Source organism: Myotis myotis, unplaced genomic scaffold, assembly GCF_014108235.1.
Source record: "Myotis myotis isolate mMyoMyo1 unplaced genomic scaffold, mMyoMyo1.p scaffold_m19_p_6, whole genome shotgun sequence".
In the NCBI taxonomy this organism is placed as follows: Eukaryota; Metazoa; Chordata; class Mammalia; order Chiroptera; family Vespertilionidae; genus Myotis; species Myotis myotis.
The window spans coordinates 9086633-9111588 of NW_023416368.1; the positions used below are offsets into that span (position 1 = coordinate 9086633).

Sequence of the window (24956 nt, forward strand, 5' to 3'; positions counted from 1 at the left end):
TATGCTGGGGGGGAACAAAAAAAAAAAAGACAGACTCATCTGTGTGCTCAGTGTAATAGGATTTTCAAGTGACTAGTGGGTCATTTTTGTCCCAGCAGCAGACAGGAAGGACTGCTGCCATTGGGAAATTTACGACATGAGTTTGAAGGTTGGATACATATTTCACATTAGAGAGAGAGAGAAGTTGGGTTTTGAGACCTGTCTCCATGTTCTACCTATGCTTCATAAAACCACACTAGGAATCTTTTAAGGGCTGTTTTCAAGAAGCACTGGGAAACTATGTACCCCGAGACCCCACCATAAACATGCGATAGGAATATATGGGATCCAAGGAATAGATTCTTTTTTATGACCACATCTCCTTACAATCTAACATTAAAGTGGAGAGCTTCTTTTTCAAAGCATAGATCCTTGTTACTTCCTGTTCACGAGAGGCATACCTAAAAGGTTATCGATTTGGTTCTGAAGGACGGAGTGTTTATTATGGAGGAAGCCACTGCGGGTACAAGTGTGAGGAAATTAATGACGGCTTGGTGAGTGTCCATGCTGTGGTGAGGAATCAGTGGGGCAACTGTCAATCTATATGATAATACATTCCCAAACTTCATAAAGTCAGTGATGTGAAAACGCATTGATTTCTCCGTGAGCTAAACAGAATTTGTTGGGGAGCGAGAGCAAGAAGTGGACGGAAGTCAACGCCTCGTTGTGCAGAGAGTGTGCACCTGGTTGTTATTTGCTTAAAGAGCTTATGACATGACGTGCACAGTTTCTTAGTTTTAGTTCTGGCTGCAAAGGAGAACAGAATATGCATTCTGCACATCTTTGGAATATGGGAAATACTGAACAGTGGTTAAACAGAGAAAAGAAAACACGTTCTCTCTATTTTAAAATAACCATCTATTACCTAACATTGGACTATGGCTACAATACCCCTCTGTCCTCTGCCAGACACAGGGATGAAAGGGTTGCGTAGGCCTTCTATCATTTTTCTTTATGCATCTGACTGCATTATAACTAGCAATTCCAGAAAAAATAATGACACTGTGTCCAAGGGTTTATTTCCTATGAGTACCCAGGGATTTATAGGGACTTCCCTAAGGTGAAAATTGTTCAAACATGATGTTTCAAATAGTGTTGAAAACAAAGAAACTGTTGGCCTATCAAATACATCACTAATTATAAAGTTCTCCCATCCATACCAGTTCTGGGTAAATTCAAGGCAAGCATTTTTGGCTCCCTTTGTTCATGGAAACCTCTCTTCACTAGTTGAGTTTTTAAAGATGTATGTAGCTTTCAAAGAGAGGGTGCAAACTCCATAAGTATGTATAAATAATTCTGTGTATTTGGTTCCCATAAGACCAGTGAAAATACCAAACAAGGAAATTTTGCTAAAATACCTTGTTTAAACTGTTCCTGAAGTTCTTGGATAGCAAGGGATTTTACTTATTAGGTAAGCAAACTGCCTCTGTTGCAACTATATCCGACACATGCGGAAGCTGAAAAAGTACATCAGGAAATGAATTCAATGTATGCCTTTCTGGAAACTTCTAAAAGTAATTTCCTATCAATGAAGCACCTTGGAGTGTTGAATGTGCCAAGTGGCAGAATTTTGTCAGAATTCAAAAGGAGTCAAGTGCGGATTTTTCCTCGAGAGCACACCTTGATTAACTATGCGAACGAAGGCATAATTAAGACACATCCCCTTGTCCCCACCATGGAATACATTATTTCAGAATTAAACCTAAATTTAAATGCAACAAAGTGACACCTTTTGGATTACATGCAACTTACCCAGGAAATGATGTATTTTCAACAGTTTTGAGATCAAGTAATACTTAGCTCTGCTTTTGTATTGGCAACAAGCTGTCTGCCTGCAAGTTTCCTTTATTTATTTATTTTTTTAATGCAAGAACATACTCAAGGCTGCTCTAGGATAAGTTTATAGCATTTTACATAAACACCCTTAACTGATCTACTTGGATGCATTTTAATAGTAATTCCTTTATCAAACACACAATATATTCATAACAACCCACGTAGCATTTGATGTTTTCTTCATAAATCAACTGCACCTAATGTGATTTCTCTTTTTTTAAAAAATGGTTTTGACTAAACATAGTTGTGAGTTGCTAAGAAACCCACAAATAAGCACCTTATCTCCTTAATGACTTTCTTAGGTTTCCTTGTATTTACTGCTTAATGATCGGAAGCATTTAATTTTCAAAGTTTCATTAAAGCCTGTCTACAAAGCTGATGGATAAGCGGTAGCGATCTGTGATAGAAGATGTGGGAAGTCGTTAGCCCACATAGGTACCAAGGAGAAAAGTACACCCAGAACAGAACTCTTTTTTGAAGACAAACCCCTTCCTATTTGTCATTATTAAAGTCCAGAGCATCTGTTCTGAGTTTGATCTTCAATACAAGGCTATGAGGCATTGCCGCCTGGAAATAAAAGGCTAAGATAAGGTAGGATTCTTAAGAGATCTTCATGAAAAAAATAAATATATAACCCAGGTTGCCATTTACCAGGAAGGGGACATCAATACAAAGACCTAGAAACTTGTGGAGAGAGGACATTTTCTAGGCACAGGTCATGGTTTATGTTTCCGCGTATGCAATGTCATTTACTTGCTCATCAGACCAACCAGCTCTACCTGACAACCAAGTCATCCTCAAAACGTGATTCCTTATGCACTGGAGGTTGGCTGGCTTATTTCCTCCCCCAGCTCAGAGTGGGTAGACAAAGTCAATTTCCAAGGAAATGAATGGTTTTAGATGCCTCTTTATTAAAAAAAAATAATGAAATCCCCCCAAGCCCCACAGTGTGCAGTGCCCAGAACATGTAAAGGTATGTAAGAAGCAGGCCTACCGTTCTCATCATCTGACTTATTCTCGTTGTCAGAATCAGTCAGGGTCAGGGCTGAGTTTTCACGGCTGGACAGGCCGGAACTGCGCCTGGATTTTATCCCTCTCCCCCACAGTCTGATGGCGTGTTCTGGAGACATCCCTCCCTCGGTGTCCGAGTCGGCGTCAGATCCCGTGCTCAGGGAGTAGCCCTGGTGAAGGATGCCCATGTCCGAGCAGTAGCCACTGCGGTGCGGGGAGGGCTCACAGATGCCCAGCTCCGCAAGGGTGAAGTTAGTTCCTAGGGTGACAGCAACAGAGAGGCCGTTACAATGGCGGAAATGCTTTACAGGGTTAAAATGTTTTTTTACAAAAAGCAGACAGACACTTTCCCATCCAAAAAATAGACCAGGTTTGCCACAGTACACAGAACTAGGTCTTGGGCAAGTGTACTTAGGATATTGGGGGCAATTTGAGAACAAAAAACGTAACCATCTAAGATTAATTTGAATTCTAGGACAGAATGCTCAGGTTTTATTTAAAAATAAAAATTCTAAGCATTTCTTGCTGTCTAGGGAGCACCACGTAGATTAGTGAAAAAACACTACATCAAAAGAATAACTAATATATACCGAGCACTTTGCTCTAAGTATCTTTTATTTTGCAACATTTCACATTTTAAAATTTTTATAATAACTGTAGAATGATGATACTATTATTGTAATTATTCTTTAAATAAGGAAACTGAAGGGTAGAGGAACAGAGAATTCAAGTGACTTACCCAAGGTCATACATCTAGATTGTAGCAAAACCTGGATCTGATCTTGAGCAGTCTGTCTTCAAGTCAAAGAACCTTAATCCTCCAATAAATGGGAGTGGTGGCCAGGAGACCTGGGTACCAGTCCTAGCTTCCCACTGGTAAGTCTCATTGTGGCAAGTCTCTTACTCCTTGAGCCTCAATGTTCTCATCTGTAAAATCTGGGTATTAATCTCTTAAATTCCTTTCAGGATAGCTATGTGTATTATATGTGATCATCTACATCAAACTGTTTTGTTTAAATGAGTTATATAATGTGTTAACTAAGTCAGCGTCCTAGGGATGAAGAGTCGGTCGTTTTGTTTTTCAATGATATCAAACAATTTCTCTTTGCTCACACAATTTAACACCACAAGTAGATTTCACCTATGGAGAGTACATATGTACACATGTGGGGTATGAGGGGTGTTACGTGGTTTTAGGGGAAGCAGAAGAGAACAGGCATTTGTTGAACACATATATGTTCCCATGAGTCAGGCATGGGGTCAGGCAACGTACAGCTTTATCTCATTTAAATCCCACCGTAGCCCATCAGTTCAGGGGTTGAACACTTTACAGAGAAGTTAAATACTGGGTCCAAGGTCACACTTGGGCAAGTGGTAGGGCCCGTATTCACCTCTAAATTGCAGACTCCAAGCATTTGCTCTTTCTACAATGTCAAATGGTCTCAATCAAAAAACCCACTTGACAACATTTTTTGCATAGTGAATGCTCTATTTGTGTGCTTTAAAAATTCAGCTTCTTTCAAGACATTTTAAGGTTCCAAGGCAAATTACATGGAATCATATGGAACACTCAACTTATTGATGTATAAAGCTGATTTCTGTAAAACCTTTAACCAATGTAAGGACAATGAAAAATATACAGTGAAGAAATGCACTTCTACACTGTAAGTGAGGAAAACCTTACTCTTCTGAAGCTATGGGCTTGCTCACTATGTCTACCAAATACACTAGAGGCATTCCCAATCACTCAAGTCTGAAAACTCATGCTAAACTTCACACTCTGACAGTCCACATACATGCCATCACTGTTCTGCTTTTATTTTTAAAAAGCACCAAGCAACCGTTTATATTAATCCAGTGTGACTTTAATTTGTAACAGACAAGTATTTTTATTCTGAGGTTTTATTTTTCTTTCTTCACTGCACATTGTACCTCCCCAGCCTTATTTGGCTGTGTAAATGAAATCAAACCCATTTCCATACATAATTGTCTCTGCAGAGTGAACCCATTGGGGAGCTAACCCAAGCAGAAGTCCCCATGGGCATGGGATGATTCCCAACCACCTGTGACTGTGCAGGAGGAGGGCCAGCCTTGCCACCGTCACCACACTATCTATTCCCCAGGCCCATCTGTCCATGCTGCTGAAATTCTCTGCCCCGTGTACTCTGTTCCAGTTTGCAGCCTTGGTAACTAGGTATTATCTCATAATTGTACATGAAAATGTATATTTCAGGTTCAGTAGTCTATAAAACTGAAGTTGTTGAGTTCATATATATCTGGTACTACAATACTTTTCTCTCGATTGTTGCTTTTCTCATTCTTAAGTCAATGGAAAAAAACGTTGTTGAATATGAACATTTCCCCAACTTGTCTTTAGAGCCCATGCTTGTTCTGGAAAGTCATGAGATGTATTGCTTCCTTTTCCTACAATTAATGAAAACAAGCCAAATTGAACATATATGTTTTTATTCCACATGTGGGAATTTTCAGCTCTTGGATTCCATTGAAAATGGAGTACATACATACACTTTCCTGATGGTTTTCCCACATCGCATTATTGGGAACTAGCTTCAAAGACCTCTTTGGGAAAAGAGAAACATCTGTGTGAGGGAAGGAAGCCTCCGTTGCAGAGCTTCCCACGTACTTTTCAGTCTGGGGACTGGATGGAACAGGCGGCCAGCCTGGGGCATGGGAAGCTGTGGAATAAATACAGTGCCCCTGCTTTGCTTATCAAATTTACTTGATGATAAGGAATTAAACTATTATTTTTCTCATAAAACAAACTTGAGATCATCATGAATCAGTGAAAATTTGCATGATTTTTTCAAAGTAACCACACATGTTAGAAAAGAAAGAGTATATTTCATGAGTTTCCACTTCAAGCTCACAGCCCTGAAGCCACAAGCAAGCAATATGGAAAAATAAAACCTGAGGTACCATATTGAATTCACCAGGAAAAAATAACTAAATTCACACTGGTTTGTAGAAAGATAGGTTTTCCTCTAAAAACAGAATTGTTTCCTTGGAAATTATATCTTGTAGACTCCTCATCTTCACCTTCCCATAGGACCACACCTTCCTGATGCCACCCATTCCCCACAATTCCTGGTTGGCTACTTTTTTTTAACCTTAGTTAACTCAAAGAATAGAAAACTCATTCTCAATACCTGGGGGGCAGATTCTGGACCAAGCCTTTCCCAAGCTTCCTGGCTTAACATAGGAAACAGGTAAGCCATATTCACTGTGGTCTATTCTTTATTAAATCATTCAACAAATATTTATTGGGCCTGGTCCTAGGCTAAGCATTGGGAATATAACAGTGAGCATTATAAAAATACAGTCCATGATATTTACAGTCTAATTGGGAAAGAACATTAATCAAATAATCCCATAAACCAAGTGCAATCTATGCCATGATAAATATTATATAGGAAAAGGACAGGGAGCCATGGAAGGTCACCTGGTGGTCCAGCCCTTCACCCTTTACCAGCATGCCGCACTGATGTCCATTTAGCAATAGGTTCACTGCTTTCAGGGTCTAGACATTAATTTCATGGAGAAGTTATCATGTCTCCTTCAGTTTGCTCTTTCCATACCCATCTTCCCAAACATTCCTCTATGTGAATGTGTTTCAGACAAACATGTTTGATGTAGTTTGTCTTAGAGCTTGGAGCCCCATGCCTAGCACGTAAATAGTATGGGAACATTTTAATACTGTGTCAACTTAGTGTTTGCACTTACTTTTCTCATTGAAGGAAGACTGCTTTTGCTTTAATTCATCTTGTATAATTATGTCTTTATTAAGCTCCATGGCAGCTTTGGATGAAATAAAGAGACTAGTCATTGTATAATTCCCTAGGCTGAGGTGTCTAGTGGAAAGCAGTGAACATTTCCTTCCTCCTTTACTATCTTGCAGAACAATAAAAAGAGGCACTATATTTCAGTATTCATGAAACTCATGTTTACCCTCTATCTGCCCCCAGTCTCCTTGATATCACTGATGAGAGTGGATGTGGGCAGTGTTTCAAACCTAGGGCATCTCAGGGATGTGTTGTATAGCTATTGCCAATTAACTTCCCAGGATGGCCACATATTATATTATCAAGTTGAGTCAATATTTTTATAGATGAACTAGAGGGCCAGTGCATGAGAATTCATGCACTGGAGGGGGATCCCTCAGCCTGGCCTGCTCCCTCTCACAATCCAGGAGCCCTCAGGGGAGGGAGGCAACCTGGTGATCATAGGAAGGCGATGCCCCCATCACACCTCTGCTGTTGCCACTGCTGGCAGTGCAAGCCTTGGCTGGCCCTGGTTACCTGAGCCTCGGGCAGCCCTGGGTGGCTGGGCAGCCGCCATCCCAGGCTTACCTGCACTTTGGGCTGGCCCTGGGTGGCTGGGGGGCTGAGGGGACTGGGAGACTCCGGAGGCAGGAGCGTGGCAAGGCTGGGCTGCCCCAGCAGGGCTGAGGGGACTGTGTGCTGCCATCTTGTGGCTGTGGGCGCTGCCATCTTTGAGGACATGGCAGTCAATTAGCATATTCCCTCCTTATTGGCTGAGGGCACCGCCATCTTTGCAATGGCATTAGGGTCAATTAGCATATTCCCTCTTTATTAGGATGATTACACAAAATCTATGATATTTAGATCATGGAATTTTAGTATAATTTAAGGTGACAGGAGAGAATGTTAATGTCTAAAAACTATTAGGTGATCAGGATAGCAGAAAACAATCTTTAAACATAACTCTATTGGTAAATCACTTTTGCTTTAAGTTGTCTTTTTCTTGATCACAACCTATGTATAATACAGATTCATTTCCCCCAAAAAATTAGAGAGAAATTTTTGCCTTAGATATCAAGTGTCATCACTTGGCCAACTAATTGTACTTGGCGATGCAGCTCTAAGGAGGGATATGTCAGCACGTTGTGATCATGGCTTTATTTTCTAAGTTTTTACCAACTTCTCACACTTTCAAATAACCTTTAACTAGGAGAAGCACATATGTTGCTAAGTCAGAATTATCATGTCATGGGTAATACCAGGGAATACAAATAGCATTGAAAATGTCAGCACTTGAATAGATTTCGTACTATGAGGGCAGGAAGATAAAAATTAACTGTAGTAATGGTGGAGTACAATACAGAATACTTTTATTATCTAAACATTTACTATGTAAGTCCCCTGGATTTCAGAGAAGAAATTTAACACAGGGGAGCCCAAGTTGCTATACCATGAAAATAGTTGCTAATAGTCACTTATAAAGTTAATCCCCACCTGTTCCCACTCACTTACTGCTAATATCTGATTTCCTATCAATCATATAACAATGTCTATGTCATCAATTAGTTGCTGATAACAGAAAGTAATATAATGCTGATTTGAGATTAAATTAAAAAGCTCATGAAGATGCAGATTTTCCACAAAGTCAATACAAATGTTGCTAAAAAGCACACACAAGGATCATAAGCAGGGCCACAGCATAACCAAAATCTAACAGAATTAAGCTACTAAGAGAAACTAGAAATGGATGTTGGCATGATGATGTACTCTTCAAAAGATAATTTCATGGACTTCTGATTCCAGACCAAGATTGAATTTTCCACTTCTCTATATTCCTCCCACTAAGTACAGCTAAAAACCCTTGACAGTACATATAAAAATCACCTGGGAAGAATCTAGAAGGAGTTGAGAAGAAGTTAGAAATATTAGGGTCCTGGGACCTGAGGAGGAACATACTGGTGAGTTTCTTGGATTTTATTTTTTCCTCTTATATTCAAATTTTTTTTTTGTAAACAAAAAAAAAAAATGACCCTCTGTGATCATGTTTCAAAATGCAAATTTGAAGTAAAAGAATAATGTAGTCATACAATTTGACTGTAAAATGTATAATATGCCCCCTTACTTGGTATTCTTTTCTTTTAAAATAACTATAGCACAGTTAGAATAATAAGTTGTATTCAATATTAAATTATACAATACATTTTATTTTTCCAAAATAAAGTTGCTATGAATTATTTTTTTTATTTAATATAAATTTTGGTTCTTTTAAAACATTGATTCCTTTTTTTAAGTGGCCTTTTCTATGACCATTTATTCTAAGAAAACGAATCTCCTGTAAATAAACATGGGTCACTTATCTTTAGCAAATGCTACAAGTCTATATTTTACAGTCAGAAATGAATATCCGAATTTTTCTAACAGGTATTTTAGACATGGATATAAACTATAATTTTATAGTTCTTATCACAGTAAACAAAGTAATTTCACCCGATGCCTTAAAATTTTGCAAAATAGAGTAATCAAGAAAAATGTGGTAATTATAAAAAAATAAAACTCTATTTTGTTTAATTAATCAAAGCCTATCACCAAATTATTTTCTCATATTAAATACCTTATATTTAAATTTTGAGCAATTATAAATATGTATGAGCTACACAAAATAATTAGTCCAAACAATTACCAACATTATCTAAATTATTATTTTCATACAAGTCTAAAACCTATATATTTTATATGCAATAACAATTTTGAAGGCCAGAAGGAACTACTTATGAATTCTAATGTTTTATGCTGTGTTTACTAAAATTGTTCACATAAACTCTCTCTTAATGCCCTTCTAAAGTTCATCTGATTTTACATATTCAGATATTTTCCCAAATGTTGACAAAACTGTTCACAAAATGATCCTGTGGCTTAAAAACACAGAGTAGGTGCACATACATTATTATTCAAAAAAATGTAAGTCAATATTTATAATTCAAAAATGCACTTTAAGGATAACAATGTTCTTTTATGTGTAGCACCTAAAACATTAATATTTTAGTACTTCTCCACTTTTAGATTAAGAATTCTAATCTCTGTCTGAATGTCACATATGTCACAACTTTTTACAATCTGTAACTAAAGTCATTCCAATGCAAATAAACACGTTTCCAAATCAAGGAGACACCAAAATGGCTAGTGAAGAAGGGAGAGTGTCCTATGGCCTAGGTTTCTCTGTAAGCTTTGTAACTTCACAGAGAAAGGTGAAAGGGGCATTCTCTGAAATGGTGGCATTTCCAGGTTCCAACCCGAACGAAGTCCGATTTGGAAAAGCACAAAGCAGGCACAGCAAAAGGTTCTGCTCATCAGCTGCCAGTTCAGAAAGAGAAATGAGATGTCCAGTCATATGGCTAGCTGGAGACTCCTCTGCTGATTAAAGCTCAGACAAGATTAAAAATCAATGCTGCTATTAAAGGTGGTACCAATCACGTATTCTATGTAAGAGCAACGCGGTGGTGGACATGTGGTTGTGGGAGTCTCTGCCTCTCCAAACAGTATTTTTACTGGTAATCAGAAAAAGAAAAGGACAATAGTGAGTGAGCTACAATAGTATAGCTGTCCTATACCTGAGAACAGTTACTAGATTAGCTTACTGAGGACTTCAGAGTGTGGCAGGCAAAGTCCAAAATGCTTTTATATAGTTTTCCGATTAATTAGGACAACAGCCCTATCAAACAGTCACTATACAGCCTAGGGTTAACGTGGGAGTTCCAGTGTCTCTTTTAAAAATACTTATTGACAATATATTCTTAGAATTCATTTGTTCTGGTGAGTCTACATTTATTCATTTATTAAGGGCTCGTAAAAAATACCACCTATCTTCATAGGCTTGTTGTGAGGCCTGAATTAGGTAAGGCAGGTAGAAATGCTTAGAACATTGACTGCCAAAGAGTAACTACACAGCAAATTATAGCTATTAGGTGGTCATCAGTATACAGAGGAAGAGACTTGCTGTGATTCTGGTTTATTACTATAAAATTATTAAAATTTTCTATTTATTTTTTTCTTGAAATGATTTCGGAAGTTTTGAAACAATAGAGTTTTTGAGGAATATGCCCATTTCAGCTGTGTTGTCAACTAGTTAGAACAGTTTTCCAAGTATTTCTGAGTTCTTTTAATGTCTGCTAGATTTGTTGTTTGCGGTCTTCATTTTCATTCCTGACATGATTTGTTTGTGCCTTCTTTCTTTTAGCTGGATTGGTTTCACCAATGATTATGTCTGTCCCTCAAAAAACAATTTTTTCTTAATTCTTCCTTTCTGTTGACAAGTTATCACTTTCTCCGCCTTTCTTTGAGTACATGCCATTATTTTTTTTAAATATATTTAAACTTTTCTCTTTATGCTATTATTGTCCAGCCATTCTTCTTTTGTTAAACATTCCAGGCTATATATTGTATTCCTCTCTAAGGACCACTTTCACCACATCTCCCAACTCTTCATTCATGGTATTTTCATTGTTGTTTTGATCTAAATATTTCTATATTTCTATTGAACTTATTAAGTTTATAAATGTATTCAGATAGTGTGTTTATATTTTTGTTTGTTACTTCTAATATAATTGCACTTGCCTAGAGTGCATAATTATATCACTCTATTTAGAATTCTATCCTTGCTTGATATATACTGTGCTCCAATTTCTGGGAATTCATAATTTCTTTATTCTAAATATTTCTCTGCCATTGCCTCTTAAATACTTCTACATTCTGTATTTTCTCAGTAATTAAACTAAATACTATCACTTTCTCTAAATGTCTCTATTATATTTTTTGATCTTTTTTTCTCTGTATTGTCTCTTGCTAATTTGGTTATTTTTTTTCAGTTGACTGATTCTTTCTTTAATTGTGCCTGATCTCATATCTACTACATATACTAAACATTTTCTTTCAAAACTATTATAGCTTTTAAAGTGTTTCTGTTCAGTGCTTCCATTACTTGCTAATCTGTATATTACACACAGTTGAAAGTATGTATCTGACAAATTCTAATGTTTTAGGATTTTAAAGATCAAAATTGGTTGTTTGTTGCTTTGCTTGCTCTTAATTATGAAGGTGTGTGCTTTTATGTACTTAATTACACTTAATTTTAGTTGAGATTGGTTTATTTTAATTTTCAAAAATCACAGGGGCCTAAATTGATGATTCTTGTGTCCTGAATTTCTGTATTTGCTTCTATCTAGGCCCCGTGGTACTATTAACCACATTTCTCTTCTCAAATCTCTTGCTCATTGCAGGAATCTCAGTTTCAGGTCCTCTTTCTTGCTCAAAACCCAAGGTCCAGTCTCCTAATTGCACTCCGATAGCAGCCCTTGCTCTCAATGAAGAGCTTCTGTGATCTCGCAAATCAATCTTTAGATTGTTGTCTTTAGCTCATTTTTAGTTCTTATTTTGTTTTGTTTTAGTTGCTTAGAGATTTACTTACTGTGAAAACTACTTGCCTCATATAGTAATTGTATATATATTATGTATATATATATTATTATATTATTTATATTATTACTGAATTATTACTAGATGCCCAGTGCACGGTGCACCAGTGGGGTCCCTTGGCCTGGCCTGTGGGGATCAGGCTGAAACTGGCTCTCCGACATACTCCAAGGGGTCCCGGATTGCAAGAGGGCAGTTCTCGGGTGACACCCCAGAATTGGGCTCCCTCCTCTCTGGTTCTGGGTGCGTCATCTGAGAACTGCAGCTGCCAAGTCATGGCAGCTCAGCAGCTCCTGCGTTGAGCATAGCAGTCCCCTGGTAGTCAGTGCACATCATAGCTACCAGTCGGAGAGTCGAATGGTTGGATGGTCACTTATGCTTTTATACGTATATATAGATTACTACTATTATTATGTTACTAGTAAGTGTAAAACTACAAAATGACGAGCATGCTTCCATTTTCAAATTTTTCTACTACTATACAAATGAAATCTTTTTTCCAGTTAAGCTGCATATATTTATATTTAATGTTTATTCCATTAAGGGATGTAATATCCTACTTTCCCAAAGTAATACACGGAATGTTTGATATGTGAATAGAGGAGCTACCAAATTTAACTGAAATTTCGACAGAGGCACATTCCATTGGCATTCTTAGCACTCATGAAGGTCCCTGTCTCCATCACGTGCTTTATGTTTGGAAAACATTTTGACTCTCCCATCATGGAAGGATTATTCTAGATCTCAGCAGTTAATTAACTCATCCACAGACTGACAACTAGTGAGATAGATCACAGTCCATCACCAGGTGAATGTATGTATAGCTGATATTTTTGCTTCAGCAACTAATCAGCATCTACATTGTAAACAAACATATTTAGGGAGAAATATTAATGATATACTCTTATTTGTAAATCAATTGATTCATTACATCAACTACTCCGTCACCCACCAATCACTGTTAGGGTTTAGGTACTTGTCTAAAACCATGCAAAACATCCAGCCATTGAGCTTGCAGCCCATAGTTTCTTAGTGCCTGTTAGCATCTGTGAAACAGGGAGAGGATAACTGAAACTGAATCAACAGTTTCCCTTTTCTTCCTCTCCCACCTTGCTTCCTGTGTTCCTAACACATGTCCTAGGTTACAAATACATGTAAAGCCTTACATTTAGCATCTGGCAGCTGTTGACTTACAGAGAGTTGTTGAGTCACATAAATTCAATGTCAAAAAGAAGTTCAGGAACAGAATACAGAAGCTTGCACAGTGGGGTAAAAGAGTCCCATGTCATCACAGCTGAAAGACTCCACCATCAGCACTCTTACTATGCTCATGGTGTGAGCGCCGCTATAATGGATCAGTTTCAGCAATACGGGAGACAACCGCCTCACTGAGATACATCATTCCCAATGTGGTTACAGCCATCAACCAAAGGGCCTTACAAGCATTACTTTCACCACGTGATAGATGTGTTCACCTGTAATGGAGACAACAGCTTTACGAGAATTTCGGCATATCCACAGGCATCAACCGGTGACTTTTTTTAAAAAAATATCTGCATACTGTCCCTATAAAACTGTCACCAAAGTTAGATTTGTTAAGTAATTTAGTTGCTACACTGCTTATTTTGGAAGGAATAAGTCTCCTGAGAAACTGACAGGCTCTACAAACCTCTAACACTGACCATGTTTTGCCACAAAATGACAATTTTATGAGTAAAGAATTATCAAAAACAAGTCTTAGTCTTAATAGAGGTAGATCTCAAAATCCAAAGGTCAAGTTACTAAAGCACAATAGGAAGAATATAATGAGTGCTGTATGTTGTTTATAGAGACACATACACTAATAGGATAAATTTGAACTGGAAATATATGCACCAGATTCTTAACAGTAATTCATTCTGGAGATGCAGAGGGAAGAATGCAATGGGGGGCAAGGGGGTCTGTAATAAATGTAACAAAATAATAACAAAATTACAAGTGATGAGTATTATGTACTTCATTTACTGTACTTTTCTGTGACATAAAGCTTTTTTTTCTAAAATTTAAAATAATTTAAGAATTGAAGCCTTGGGGCAGACCATCTCTATTTCATACCTTAAAATATTTACAATATCATAATTTTCCTATTGAGTTATGACATTTAAAATGCTCATGATTATATTTTGAATTAGACTACAAAAATCACCTTTGCTTGCACGCCTCTTGAAGTCCCAGTCAATTAGGGTTAACGTTATGAAACAAAAGTAAATGCAACCAATGAATAACTAAATTGTGGTTCATCTAGACAATGAAATATTATTTGGCATTAAAAATAAATGAGCTATGAAACCATGAAAAGACCTAGAGGAACCTTAAGTGCATATTCCTAAGTGCAAGAAGCCAACCTGAAAAGGCCGTGTATGCATGATTCCAACTATATGACATTCTGGAAAAGGCAAAACTGTGGAGACAGTGAAGAGGTCAGCGGTTCACAGGGGTCGTGCAGGGGGGAGAGGACTAGGCAGCACAGAGGATGTTTAGGGCAGTGAAAATACTCTCTATGATATTATAATGATGGATACACATCATTTTACATTTGTCCAAACCCATAGAACGTACACCAGGCATGAACCCTGATGCCCCTTATGGACTTTGGGTGATGATGATGTGTCAGTGTAGGCTCATCAGTTGTAACACATGTTTATCACTGCAGTGGGGAATGCTGGTAATAGGCCAGGCTGTGCATATGGGGGAGATGGGGAGATGGGAAATCTTGGTACCTTTCACTCAATTTTGCCATGAACCTTAAACTGCTCTTAAAAAAGTCTTTTTTTTTTTTTAAAGTAAATGCAACCAAATGATTACATGATGAATATACTGCCAGAAAATGTGTGCTCTTTTCTTCCTAGGAGAAACACTCTTTATCCCTGTGGTTAAAAACACCTCAGGAGAAAGGGATCCAGAGTCTGAATCCCTACTTCACTATGTAAGATTTGATCTTGTGCAGGTTAACTGACACCCCAGAATCTTCTGTCTCCTCATCTATAAAATAGGTACAATGACATACATGCTCATGAGGCTGTACAGATAAAGTTAACCAAGCCCGTAATAGGCAGGAATGCAAAGCATGTGGGTGCAGTTGGGGTGAGTTGATTTTGGAGTTTGCCTCCAATCGACGATGGGGAAGAGGTGTTATATAGGTTTGGGGGAGAGGACAGGGAACGAAGCTTACAGCTAAAAGAGTGAGGCAATGCATATACCAGACAGTTTAGTACAAATGCAAGTGGAATTAAGGAACCACTTGAAATTTAATAAACTTCAAAAACTTCTGAGAACAAATGTATTACAATGCACACGATAACACTGAACTCATTCATCATTCACTAGGGCTACCTTGATTCACATGGAAAAAATTAAATTATGGTGACTAGATTCAGTTTTCAGAAATGAGACAATATTAAGTGCAGTGTAAAACACTGTTCTTAAAAAAGCATGTCTCTTACGTTGGGGTTGGGAAGAGAGCTATTATGATGATGTTATATGTGGACCAAATTAAGTGTAAATTGTAACTATGAATTATGAATTCACAGAAATTAAATAGTATGTGAAGAGTTCTACTTTTCATCAGATGGAGGTACCATCTTTAAGAGAAGAGGTCTTTATCTCAAAACACTGAAATTCACTTTTTTAAAAAATTCTAACCCAAGGATTTTTTTTTTTTCCCCATTGATCTTTAGAGAGAGAGAATGGAAGGGAAGGGAAGGAGAAGGGGGAGGGAGAAAAAGGGAGAGAAACATTGATGTGAGAGAGACACATCCACTGGTTGCCTCCTGCACATGCCCCAAATGGGATTGAACCTGTAACCCAGGTACATGCCCTTGACCAGGAATCAAACCCAAGACCCTTTGGAATGAGGGCTGACGCTTTAAACACTGAGAAAAACATACCAGGCCTGAAATTCACATTTTCAGATTCATGAGTGAATGGAACAATAACAAAAATGTCACTTTCAATAGGACCAGGGCCACCTTATCCAGTAAGCATAATAGACGTAGTCACTAGGGCCCATATGCTAGTAGGGTTTTATTAAAATGGTTTAATTTCTTTTAAAATCAGAAAAAAGTAAACTTTTTGTTTATAGAAAATGTTTTCATTTACGCTATAATAGATTTGTCTTTACAGTTGTCAAATATCATTTTAAATGTTTTTTTATTATTATTATTTTAGGGAGGAGGGGTAGGCCAAAGCAAACGTGACTGGGCCAGTGCAGCTCTGCTTCCTCCATGCAACCCCTCCCTGGTGGAAGGCCACAGTTACAAGGAATCTACCCACCACCCCCTTACAGGATTTTAATAAGAAATTCAGATCATGCTCTAACAGTGCTGTCAGCCTGCAATGCAGAGAGGACATCTTCCCTACATCAACACCCAATGCTCCGGCCACCTGGCTGCTTGAGAGGCATAGGGACAGGGCCTGGTTTCCGTCTCCAGGTGTTCTGGCAAAGGCTGCCCAGCAATAATGTCACCTGCCTCCTCTCATTAGCGGAACAAATGCTTAGTCATCACAGACCAATTCCTTGGCCCTTCCTCATTTCCTCAAAATATCTCTCAGAATCCAGCGAACCGACCCTACTCTCTATTTCTTCTATTTGGTATCCAGAGAGCACACGTACTGAAGATTTTCAAAGCAAACTGCTTTAGGAGTTAATATCATCCGTGGAAAGTGCAAGAATTACCTCCCCCTCATAGCAGAGAAATGGAGGTTGCTGGGCTTCTCAAAGTCACAAAACATGCCTCTGACAGAGCTGAGAAGAAGTGAGGTGCATCTCTCTGTCATTTTTTTGTTTTGTGACTTTTGTTTTTAAATCAAGGGTCATTGCTGGCAGATTGCTCTCTTCTTCAAAGGCCAACTTTTGCCCAGCTGGCATGGCTCCGTGATTGAACGTTGACCTATGTACCAGGAGGTCAGGGTTTGAGTCCCGGTTAAGGCACATAGCTCAATCCCGTGTAGGGAGCATGCAGGAGGCAGCCAATCAACGATTCTCTCTCATCATTGATGTTTTATCTCTCTCTCACTTTCTCTCTGAAATCAATAAAAAACAATTAAAATTACAAAAACAACAACAAACTTTCCCCAGCAAAACTACGGCTTCTCTAGAATGACAGGCAATGGAATTCAACAAGACACTTAGTTGTCTTCTGTTGAGACTCTTCTCTTTGCTCTGTGGAAATCACCTGTACTACCTGGCACATGGTGAGCCTTCGCCTAAGAGACAGCCTTTCCCTTGTTAGCAGAGCTCTGCTTTCAGGGGGGCACTGATCTGTATGCACCCCCCTCGCCTGTGAAAGAACCACCGGGGAAATTGCTGCTTCGCTGCCATAAGTCCCCTGTGCCCATGTCACAAGGGGTGTGGGGCCTCATTAATTCAAGTTGTTTAGGGATCAGCAATAGAAGATTATTTCAAACACTTATTTCTTGCTTCAATTTCTTCTCTCTTAGAATTGGGTCCAAATCACTCTCTCGTGTGCCATGTGCTCAAACTCCATTTGGGTTAGGAATCCAAATAGTCCTTTCAGAAAACCTATCCTTCAGCCTTAACAGGAACACACCCTGCAAAGGCTATTATGCTTGATGTGCCTGCCTATCTGGCAGGTTTTATGCTTCTTTGTACTTTGGTCTCCCCAAGAATTGCTGCCTTTGTCGGGCTCACATACATACCGAGGGGTACCCACCCTTCATCTTTCCAACAAATTAATTCAATTCAGTTCTACAAAAGGACAAAAAGGTGTGCTGAGACCTGACCGGGATACAGAGATGGGAAAACTGTGTCCTGCTACTTGTGATTGCAAGTGAGATCAACACATAAATATACAATCATGATATCATACCTTATTCCTGATGGATTTATTTCCCACTACACTTACATTGATGGGTGCGAAGACGGATGCAGGGGGAAGGTAATTTTATTTCTTTTTTCTCTAGAAAACCTGACTATGGGTGGCAAACATGAACTTGGGTAAGCTTCTTCATACTCTGAATCCTCAGTTTCTTTTTAAAATTAAAACATGGGATCAAGAAGATCTGTCATCCTTCAGCCATTCATTTAACCAGCATTTTTGGCTAAATATTTATTATTTGTACTAAAGGCCCGATGCACGAAATTCGTGCAAGAGTAGGCCTTCCTTCCCCTGGCTGCTGGCACCAGCTCTCCTCTGGCACCTGGGACCCAGGCTTCCCTCACAGCCCCAGCTTCGTCTGGAAGTAGTCTGGAAGGACATCCGGTCTAATTAGCATATTATGCTTTTATTATTATAGATAGTATGTGACAAGACTAGGTCACAAACACTTTATACAAACGCTCGTATAATCTTCAGAACAAAGGTAGGAAGAAGGCATTAGGCTCAAAAGGAATAAATAAGATCCCTAAGGCCACAAAAAGTGGAGGTGGAATAAGCTTCATGCATTTGCCTTTTTGGCTCCAAAGCTCTTATGGTATCTCACATGCCATGCTTTCTAGTTAAGTCTACAGATTTTCCCTTTTAAGCTACTGTGATTATATAGCACTAGAGGCCCGGTGCACGAATTCGTGCACCAGGCCTCTAATATGCATGTAAGATCTTTGGTTAATCTCTTCTTACCCTTCCCCACCCCCCACTTCCCTCTGAGATTCATCAGCCTCTTCCATGTTTCCATGTCTGCCCCTTGGTGGTCAGTGCGCATCATAGCTACCGCTCAAACTGTCTAAAGTCAAACGGTCAGACAATTTGCATATTAGCCTTTATATATATATAGATAGATTTCTCAGGAGATATTAGACATCACAGCCACTTTTCCTAACTGTGAAGGTGGGCAGGATGGTGGGATACTCTTTGAAAAATCTGTAGAAAAAGGACAAAAGAAGAAAGTAACCCTTTCTAAGAGGATAGTTTATGTACTCCTAGCTTTTCTTTTTTCCAAACTTTTCAAATCAATGAAACATTTGGTAGACTGTCAAAGTGAATAATACTTCTTTCTTTCTTTTGTATTTTTTTCAAAATATATGTTTACTGATTTCAGAGAAGAAGGGAGAAAAAGAGGGAGATAGAAGCATCAATGACGAGAGAGAATCATCATCATTGATTAGCTGCCTCATGCACACCCCCTACTGGGAATTGAGCCTGAAACCCAGGCATGTGCCCTGACCTGGAATCCAACTGTGACCTCTTGAGTTGATGCTCAACCACTGAGCAACACTGGCCAGGCTAGGCTTATGTCTTTAAACGCCCTTTTTACTATAAATAAATGAGCATGTGCATATGGAATCTAACATAAAGAAGTAGAAAACGGAGCATCTCTTGGTCAAGGAAGTAACAATATGTAAACTTGTCATTGACTTTGACTTCTCAGCCTCCCCTAACACATCGGGTCCTTCTCAACAACTCTGACTGACCTATACCATTGTAAAGCCAGGACTAGTGTAGTAACTGCTCAATAAACATTTGTGAAATTAATTAAACAAAGACACACAGGTAGGTTAAACATGCAAAAAATATACCAGTTTTATTCATAAAGAATGTGTATTTTATATATGCCCCTTCTTCATCCTCCCTGACATTCCTTCTACTTGTTTTTATATATTTAAAAATCCAGATAAAAATATAAAACAGCTTTCTACTTAGTGGTTTTGACATCTCTCCAACCATTCTAAGAATTACATCTTAAAAAAATTTTTTTTTTAAACAGACACTTAATACTACCCACTGCCACTGTATGGTTACTCAGACCCAAGGACTTAGACCATATGAGAGGTAAATATTTGTGTATTTTAATTTTTCTGCATTTTACTTGGTTTTATTTCAAGCAGGAAATTACCCGCCCCTCCCTTATTTTCACACATCATGGAGCCAGGTTTGCTGTGTTACACCGATTTCAAAATGTTCAGCATCATTTATTCTTTTTTTATAGTTCATATAAAGACATGGCTCCAAGACCTTCAATAACAAAAAGTTTATTTATGTATTTATTTTCGCACGGCATGCGTCGGTGAGCCAGGCTGCTCAGCACGCATCGCAGATTAGACGCCCGAGTGTGGTTTCAGGCAAGGCTCCCTCATGTTTCTGCGCATTGGCTGATAAACACTTCAAAGTAAACCCGCTCATAAATATGAAATGAAAAGCCGAGGAGTTGTTATGCGCAGCTTTGAGATACAAATCTCTTTATTCCCTTCTGAAGTGGGGTTTGATTGACATAATGAGTCATAGATCCTGTCCAGGGACACGCTGCCTTTCCCCCCCTTTTCTCTGGAGACAGGGAGACTTTAAAGAAATCCACTTCAGAACTTGGTGATAGACAGCTCACTTGAAAAAATAATAAAGTTGAATCCTATATTAAATAACTTATTATTTTGTGTTAATGCTGACTTTGACAACCATGACATATGTCAAAGTTTTACTACACATCCTCTGAAAGCCGTTATTAGCTACCACTCTAAGAAAAAGATTTGCGATTTTTAAAAAAAGTGCCATTATGTCTTTTGTCATATATATTGTTGCTATGTAGAGCCTTTGTCTGGCAAGAGAAAATCACTACTTAAATTAACTCAGAACAGAAGCCTAAAACCCTGTAAGCCAAAAGGCTATAGGGAGTCACATAGGCAATGGGGAATATTATTGTGGAAAATTCATTTAATAAATAAATGTCTCCCAAAAGGGAGGATCATACAGTAGAACCTTCTATCAAAAATAATAGAGTGAAGAACAATTGAGCATGGAGATTCAATTTATTCTTTCTCAGAAGTTTCAATAATTATCTGCTTGCCTGAAAAAGATAAAAATTTCAAAGAGGTCACATAGTTTTCCATGAGATCATATTCTGTAAATTTAAATGACTTACAGAAGCTAAGCAGTTAACACAAAAGAGCTAAGTCAGCCAGTGTAAAGGGTAGTAAGGAGTGGAGGGGGCCTGGAGAAAAAGGGAAGAGCTGGTTGACATGGGTCAGTGCTTGAGCATGGACCTATGAACAGGAGGTCACAGTTCAATTCCCGGTCAGGGCACATGCCCAGGTTGAGGGCTGGATCCTCAAGGGGGATAGTGCAGGAGGCAGCCGATCAATGATTCTCTCTCATCACTAATGTTTCTCTCTCTCTCTCTCTCTCTCTCTCTCTCTCTTCCTCTCCCTTGCTCTCTGAAATTAATAAAAATATATTTCAAAAAAAGAAAAAAGATAAAGGGAAGAGAGTCTGGTATTCAGAGCCAGTAGATTTCTGCCACTCAAGGAGGTGGAATTAATGTTGCTGGGTCTTGCACTTTTTCTAGAAAAACGTGATATATATATATATATATATATATATATATATATATATATATATATATATATATTTACTGATTTGTAAATGGTGGCCCAAAACATGCAATTCCAAAAAGGTGCAGTCCAAATAAAATAGGTCTTTGGGCTGCGAATCTTTAGTCTCTGATCCAGACTTTCTATAGTGATCATTTAAATAAGCCTTTCTTAATAAAAGAGAATGGAGAGAATGAGAACCTTAAATCAGGGAATGTTGACAGAGGAAGGATCCTGAGATCATCTCCTCCAGTGTCCATCCATGACCCCTGGGGATTCTGCTGAGCGCCTGCTGGAGTGAAAAGGACCTGACCCTCCCAAAGCCCCTTTCGCCAGAGCTGTTCTGCCATTTTATTTACATAATGATTGGGGGCCAGAAAACTTTTGAAAACAGATAATTCAGACTACATTTTCAAGTGAAGAAACCAAGTTATTCACCACCAATTCTCCCAATACCTAACTGACCCAAGGTTCCAGGTTCCACTAGGTGCCAGGGTCAGATTCTGTCTAATGTTCTGCCTGGAGACTTACCATGAGAGAGAGTTAACTGTCCACCTTAGTGTGTCCCTTTCCTTGGTAGAGAACACTGCTGGACAGTGGCTGCCCACCAGGAACTATCGCTCCCTGTTCCCACTGCATCTCCATCAGGTCTTGTGTCTGTAATTCTTGTCAACCCAGCGATGTAAAAGTGACATGTGCCATTTAAAGGTCAGAGAGCCTAGAACAAATGATCCTGCTCTATGTTCTCTTCCCCTTATGATGCAGGGGATACTGGCAATGAAAAATTTAAGATGGCGGTTCCATGAGATGAGAGAAACCTTATTCCCTGGAGAACATGAACCTGGTCATCAGAATTCATGATTTCCGATGCCACAGGAATGAGGAATTAATTTTGGTTAATGATTCTTTATGTACATCCCCTTGTTCCATCAGTTAGATTTACCCCAACTAATGCAGTCCATGTTGAAAGTTTTGAATCTGTGTTTTTTAGGTAAATTACTCATCTACTTGATCCAAAAGACAACATTGACTTCCTGTTGAGAACTTTCTTAAGCCAATAACTGCCATTTAGTCAGACCTCTTTTGTATGAAATGACAGAGGAGAAGGGGAAATTACATGACCCGCTAAAGGACAACAAAATGGTCAATAGAAAAGCAAGATTTAGTCTTTTCTTCCACACATTCACAAAGGCAGGTGGTTTTTGCCTGGGAGTGCTGAAGTCGGGGGTGGGGGGAAGGTAGTTCCTGGATGACCTTCTAGGGTGGGTTGCAGGTGGCCAGTATGCAGCTGAGGCCTATACTGAACCAGAGCTTGTTGGTGCAAGCCATCTGCCGAGTTGGGTGGAAATTGGTGAAAGGAAGGAACAAGTGATGAATAACAATTTTGAGAGGGACTTGGAGAATCTGAATCAGGAATGGATTATCTGGACTACATAACAGCATCTGCTTCAACTATAGAATATTGAAAATCAAAGTGATATCTCTTCCTTGGGTAGGAGCTTATTTAAAACTCAATGTGTTCCTAATCACCTAAATGGAGGCAAAGAAATCCTAGTAGAATATGTGTCAGTTCACTTGATAGTGCTCAAGCAAGACATTCATCCAGTGACTCCTCTTTAGAACCAAGACCATTGACTTTAAAAGCTATGTTTACACAATGGAATATTATGCAGCTGTAAAAAAGAAGGAACTCTTACCATTTGCAACAGCATGGAGGGACCTGGAGAGTATCATGCTAAGTGAAATAAGCCAGTCAGAAAAAGACAAGTATCACATGATGTCACTCATATGTGGAATCTACTGGACAAAATAAACTGATGAACATAATAGACCCAGAGACATAGAAGCATGGGACAGACTAACAAATTTCAGAGGGAAGGCAAGGGTTGGATGTGTGTGGGAAGTGATTAACTGGGAAACTTATATGCATATATGAACGTAGACAATAGAGTGGTGAATGCCTAGGAGGGGGGTGGGTTAGGAATGGGGGGGGGGGCAAACAAACAAACAAAGGGAACATCTGTAATACTTTCAACAATAAGGAAAAATAAACAAATAAAATGTTCCAGGGGTGCAAAACAAAAAGCACAGCAAAAAGCTTATAGATATATATGCATAGCCCATGGACACAGTTAATAGTGTGGTGAAAGCCTGGGGTGAGACAGGAGCTGAGTGGAAGGGGCAAAGAGGGGGGAAATAGGAGGCATCTGTAATACTGTCAACAATAAAAAATACATATTAAACTAAATATAAATAAAAGCTATTTTTGAAATATTCAAGAAAAAGAAATGTAAAAAGAGGAAATATGAGCCAACAGGAAGACCAAGGGAAGAACAAAAGGAAGGAAAAACACTAAACCACAAATAAATAAGAAACAATTTAAAGAGACCTCACTTCCTCTTTTAGAATCAGACACTGGATGAAAACCATTACTTTGGAGAAAAAGTTTAACCTTCGAGCCAACAGTGGCAAGAGGATATTTCAACTATCTTGAAAAACTGAAGTATGAATACCACCTCAAGGGATCCTCAAAACAGATGAATGCTGGTGAAGATGTAGAAGAAAAAGACCCTGACAGTCATAGATATAAACACTTGGATGACAGTGGATCTATCTCTCCCACTGAAGAGTCAGCAGAGAGGACGAGGTTGCAATGAATCTTGAATCTGGTGATGAACGTGATATCAAACTGGTAGAGAATAATTATTTCATAGTAAGTTCTGAATTACCAAAGAAGATGAATGCATCGTTAGAACAGGAATATGCTGAAGAAGCTGCTTTGTCTAAAAAAGAGGGTATCAAAGTCCAAAAACAATGGACTGAAGATAGAGTGGCCTGAAAAGAAGACAGGTATATGAATGTCATGGGTTTTATCTTGAGAACACAAGGTCTGGATTTGCAGGTATTTGGATATTCTAAAGATCTGTACTGTTCTAGGAGGTGATGGCTTAGAAATGACTGTGATTTGAACTCACTCAGGTTTACAGGGTGTCTGAACTTGAGAGACCAGGCAGATCCATCTACTCTGACCCTAGCAGTGGCCCCAAAGTGAATTACTTGAAAAATAGAGTCCCATTGATTATAGGACTGACTGACATGACCACTGGATTGAGCAAACATTCTTTTTAAAAGGGATTTAAGCCTCAAACTCAGGAGGAACTAAGGCAGTGGAAGGAATCAGAACATGTGAAATTCCTTAAATAAAAATTTATTAACTTTAAATAATTGTGCCTAGGTCACACATAATATCATATGTATATATATATGTAAAGTGACCCCCCGGGAGTTCAGTTTGATCACTCAATATGATGTGCGCTGACCACCAGGGCGGCAGCGCAGAATGAAGGAAGGCCCCTGCCGGCCAGTTGGGCAGTTGGAAGGCCCCAATCAGCCCTGATCGCTGGCCAGACCTAGGGACCTTACCAGTGCACAAATTTTGTGCACTGGGAGATATATATATATCTTTACATCTTTTCTAGAAAGTCAAAGAGCGAGAGAGAGGGAGGGAGGGAGAAAGAGAGGGAAGG

At 38.8% G+C, this 24956-nt stretch overlaps 1 protein-coding gene and 1 pseudogene across 4 annotated transcripts in view; one reads left to right on the forward strand and one right to left on the reverse strand.

The window, feature by feature from the left end:
- TENM2 (teneurin transmembrane protein 2) overlaps positions 1-24956 on the reverse strand; it is an 897969-nt gene that overhangs the window by 824304 nt on the left and 48709 nt on the right. For 3 of the 4 annotated variants that reach the window (XM_036312661.1, XM_036312660.1, XM_036312658.1), the window contains exon 1: positions 2870-3141. In XM_036312661.1, coding sequence (XP_036168554.1) covers positions 2870-3074 — 205 coding nt within the window. In that variant the 5' untranslated portion in view covers positions 3075-3141. Of the gene's footprint in view, positions 1-2869; positions 3146-24956 lie in introns of those variants that run through there. The other variant, XM_036312664.1, reaches the window with a different exon arrangement.
- LOC118657932 lies at positions 22845-24287 on the forward strand (annotated as a pseudogene).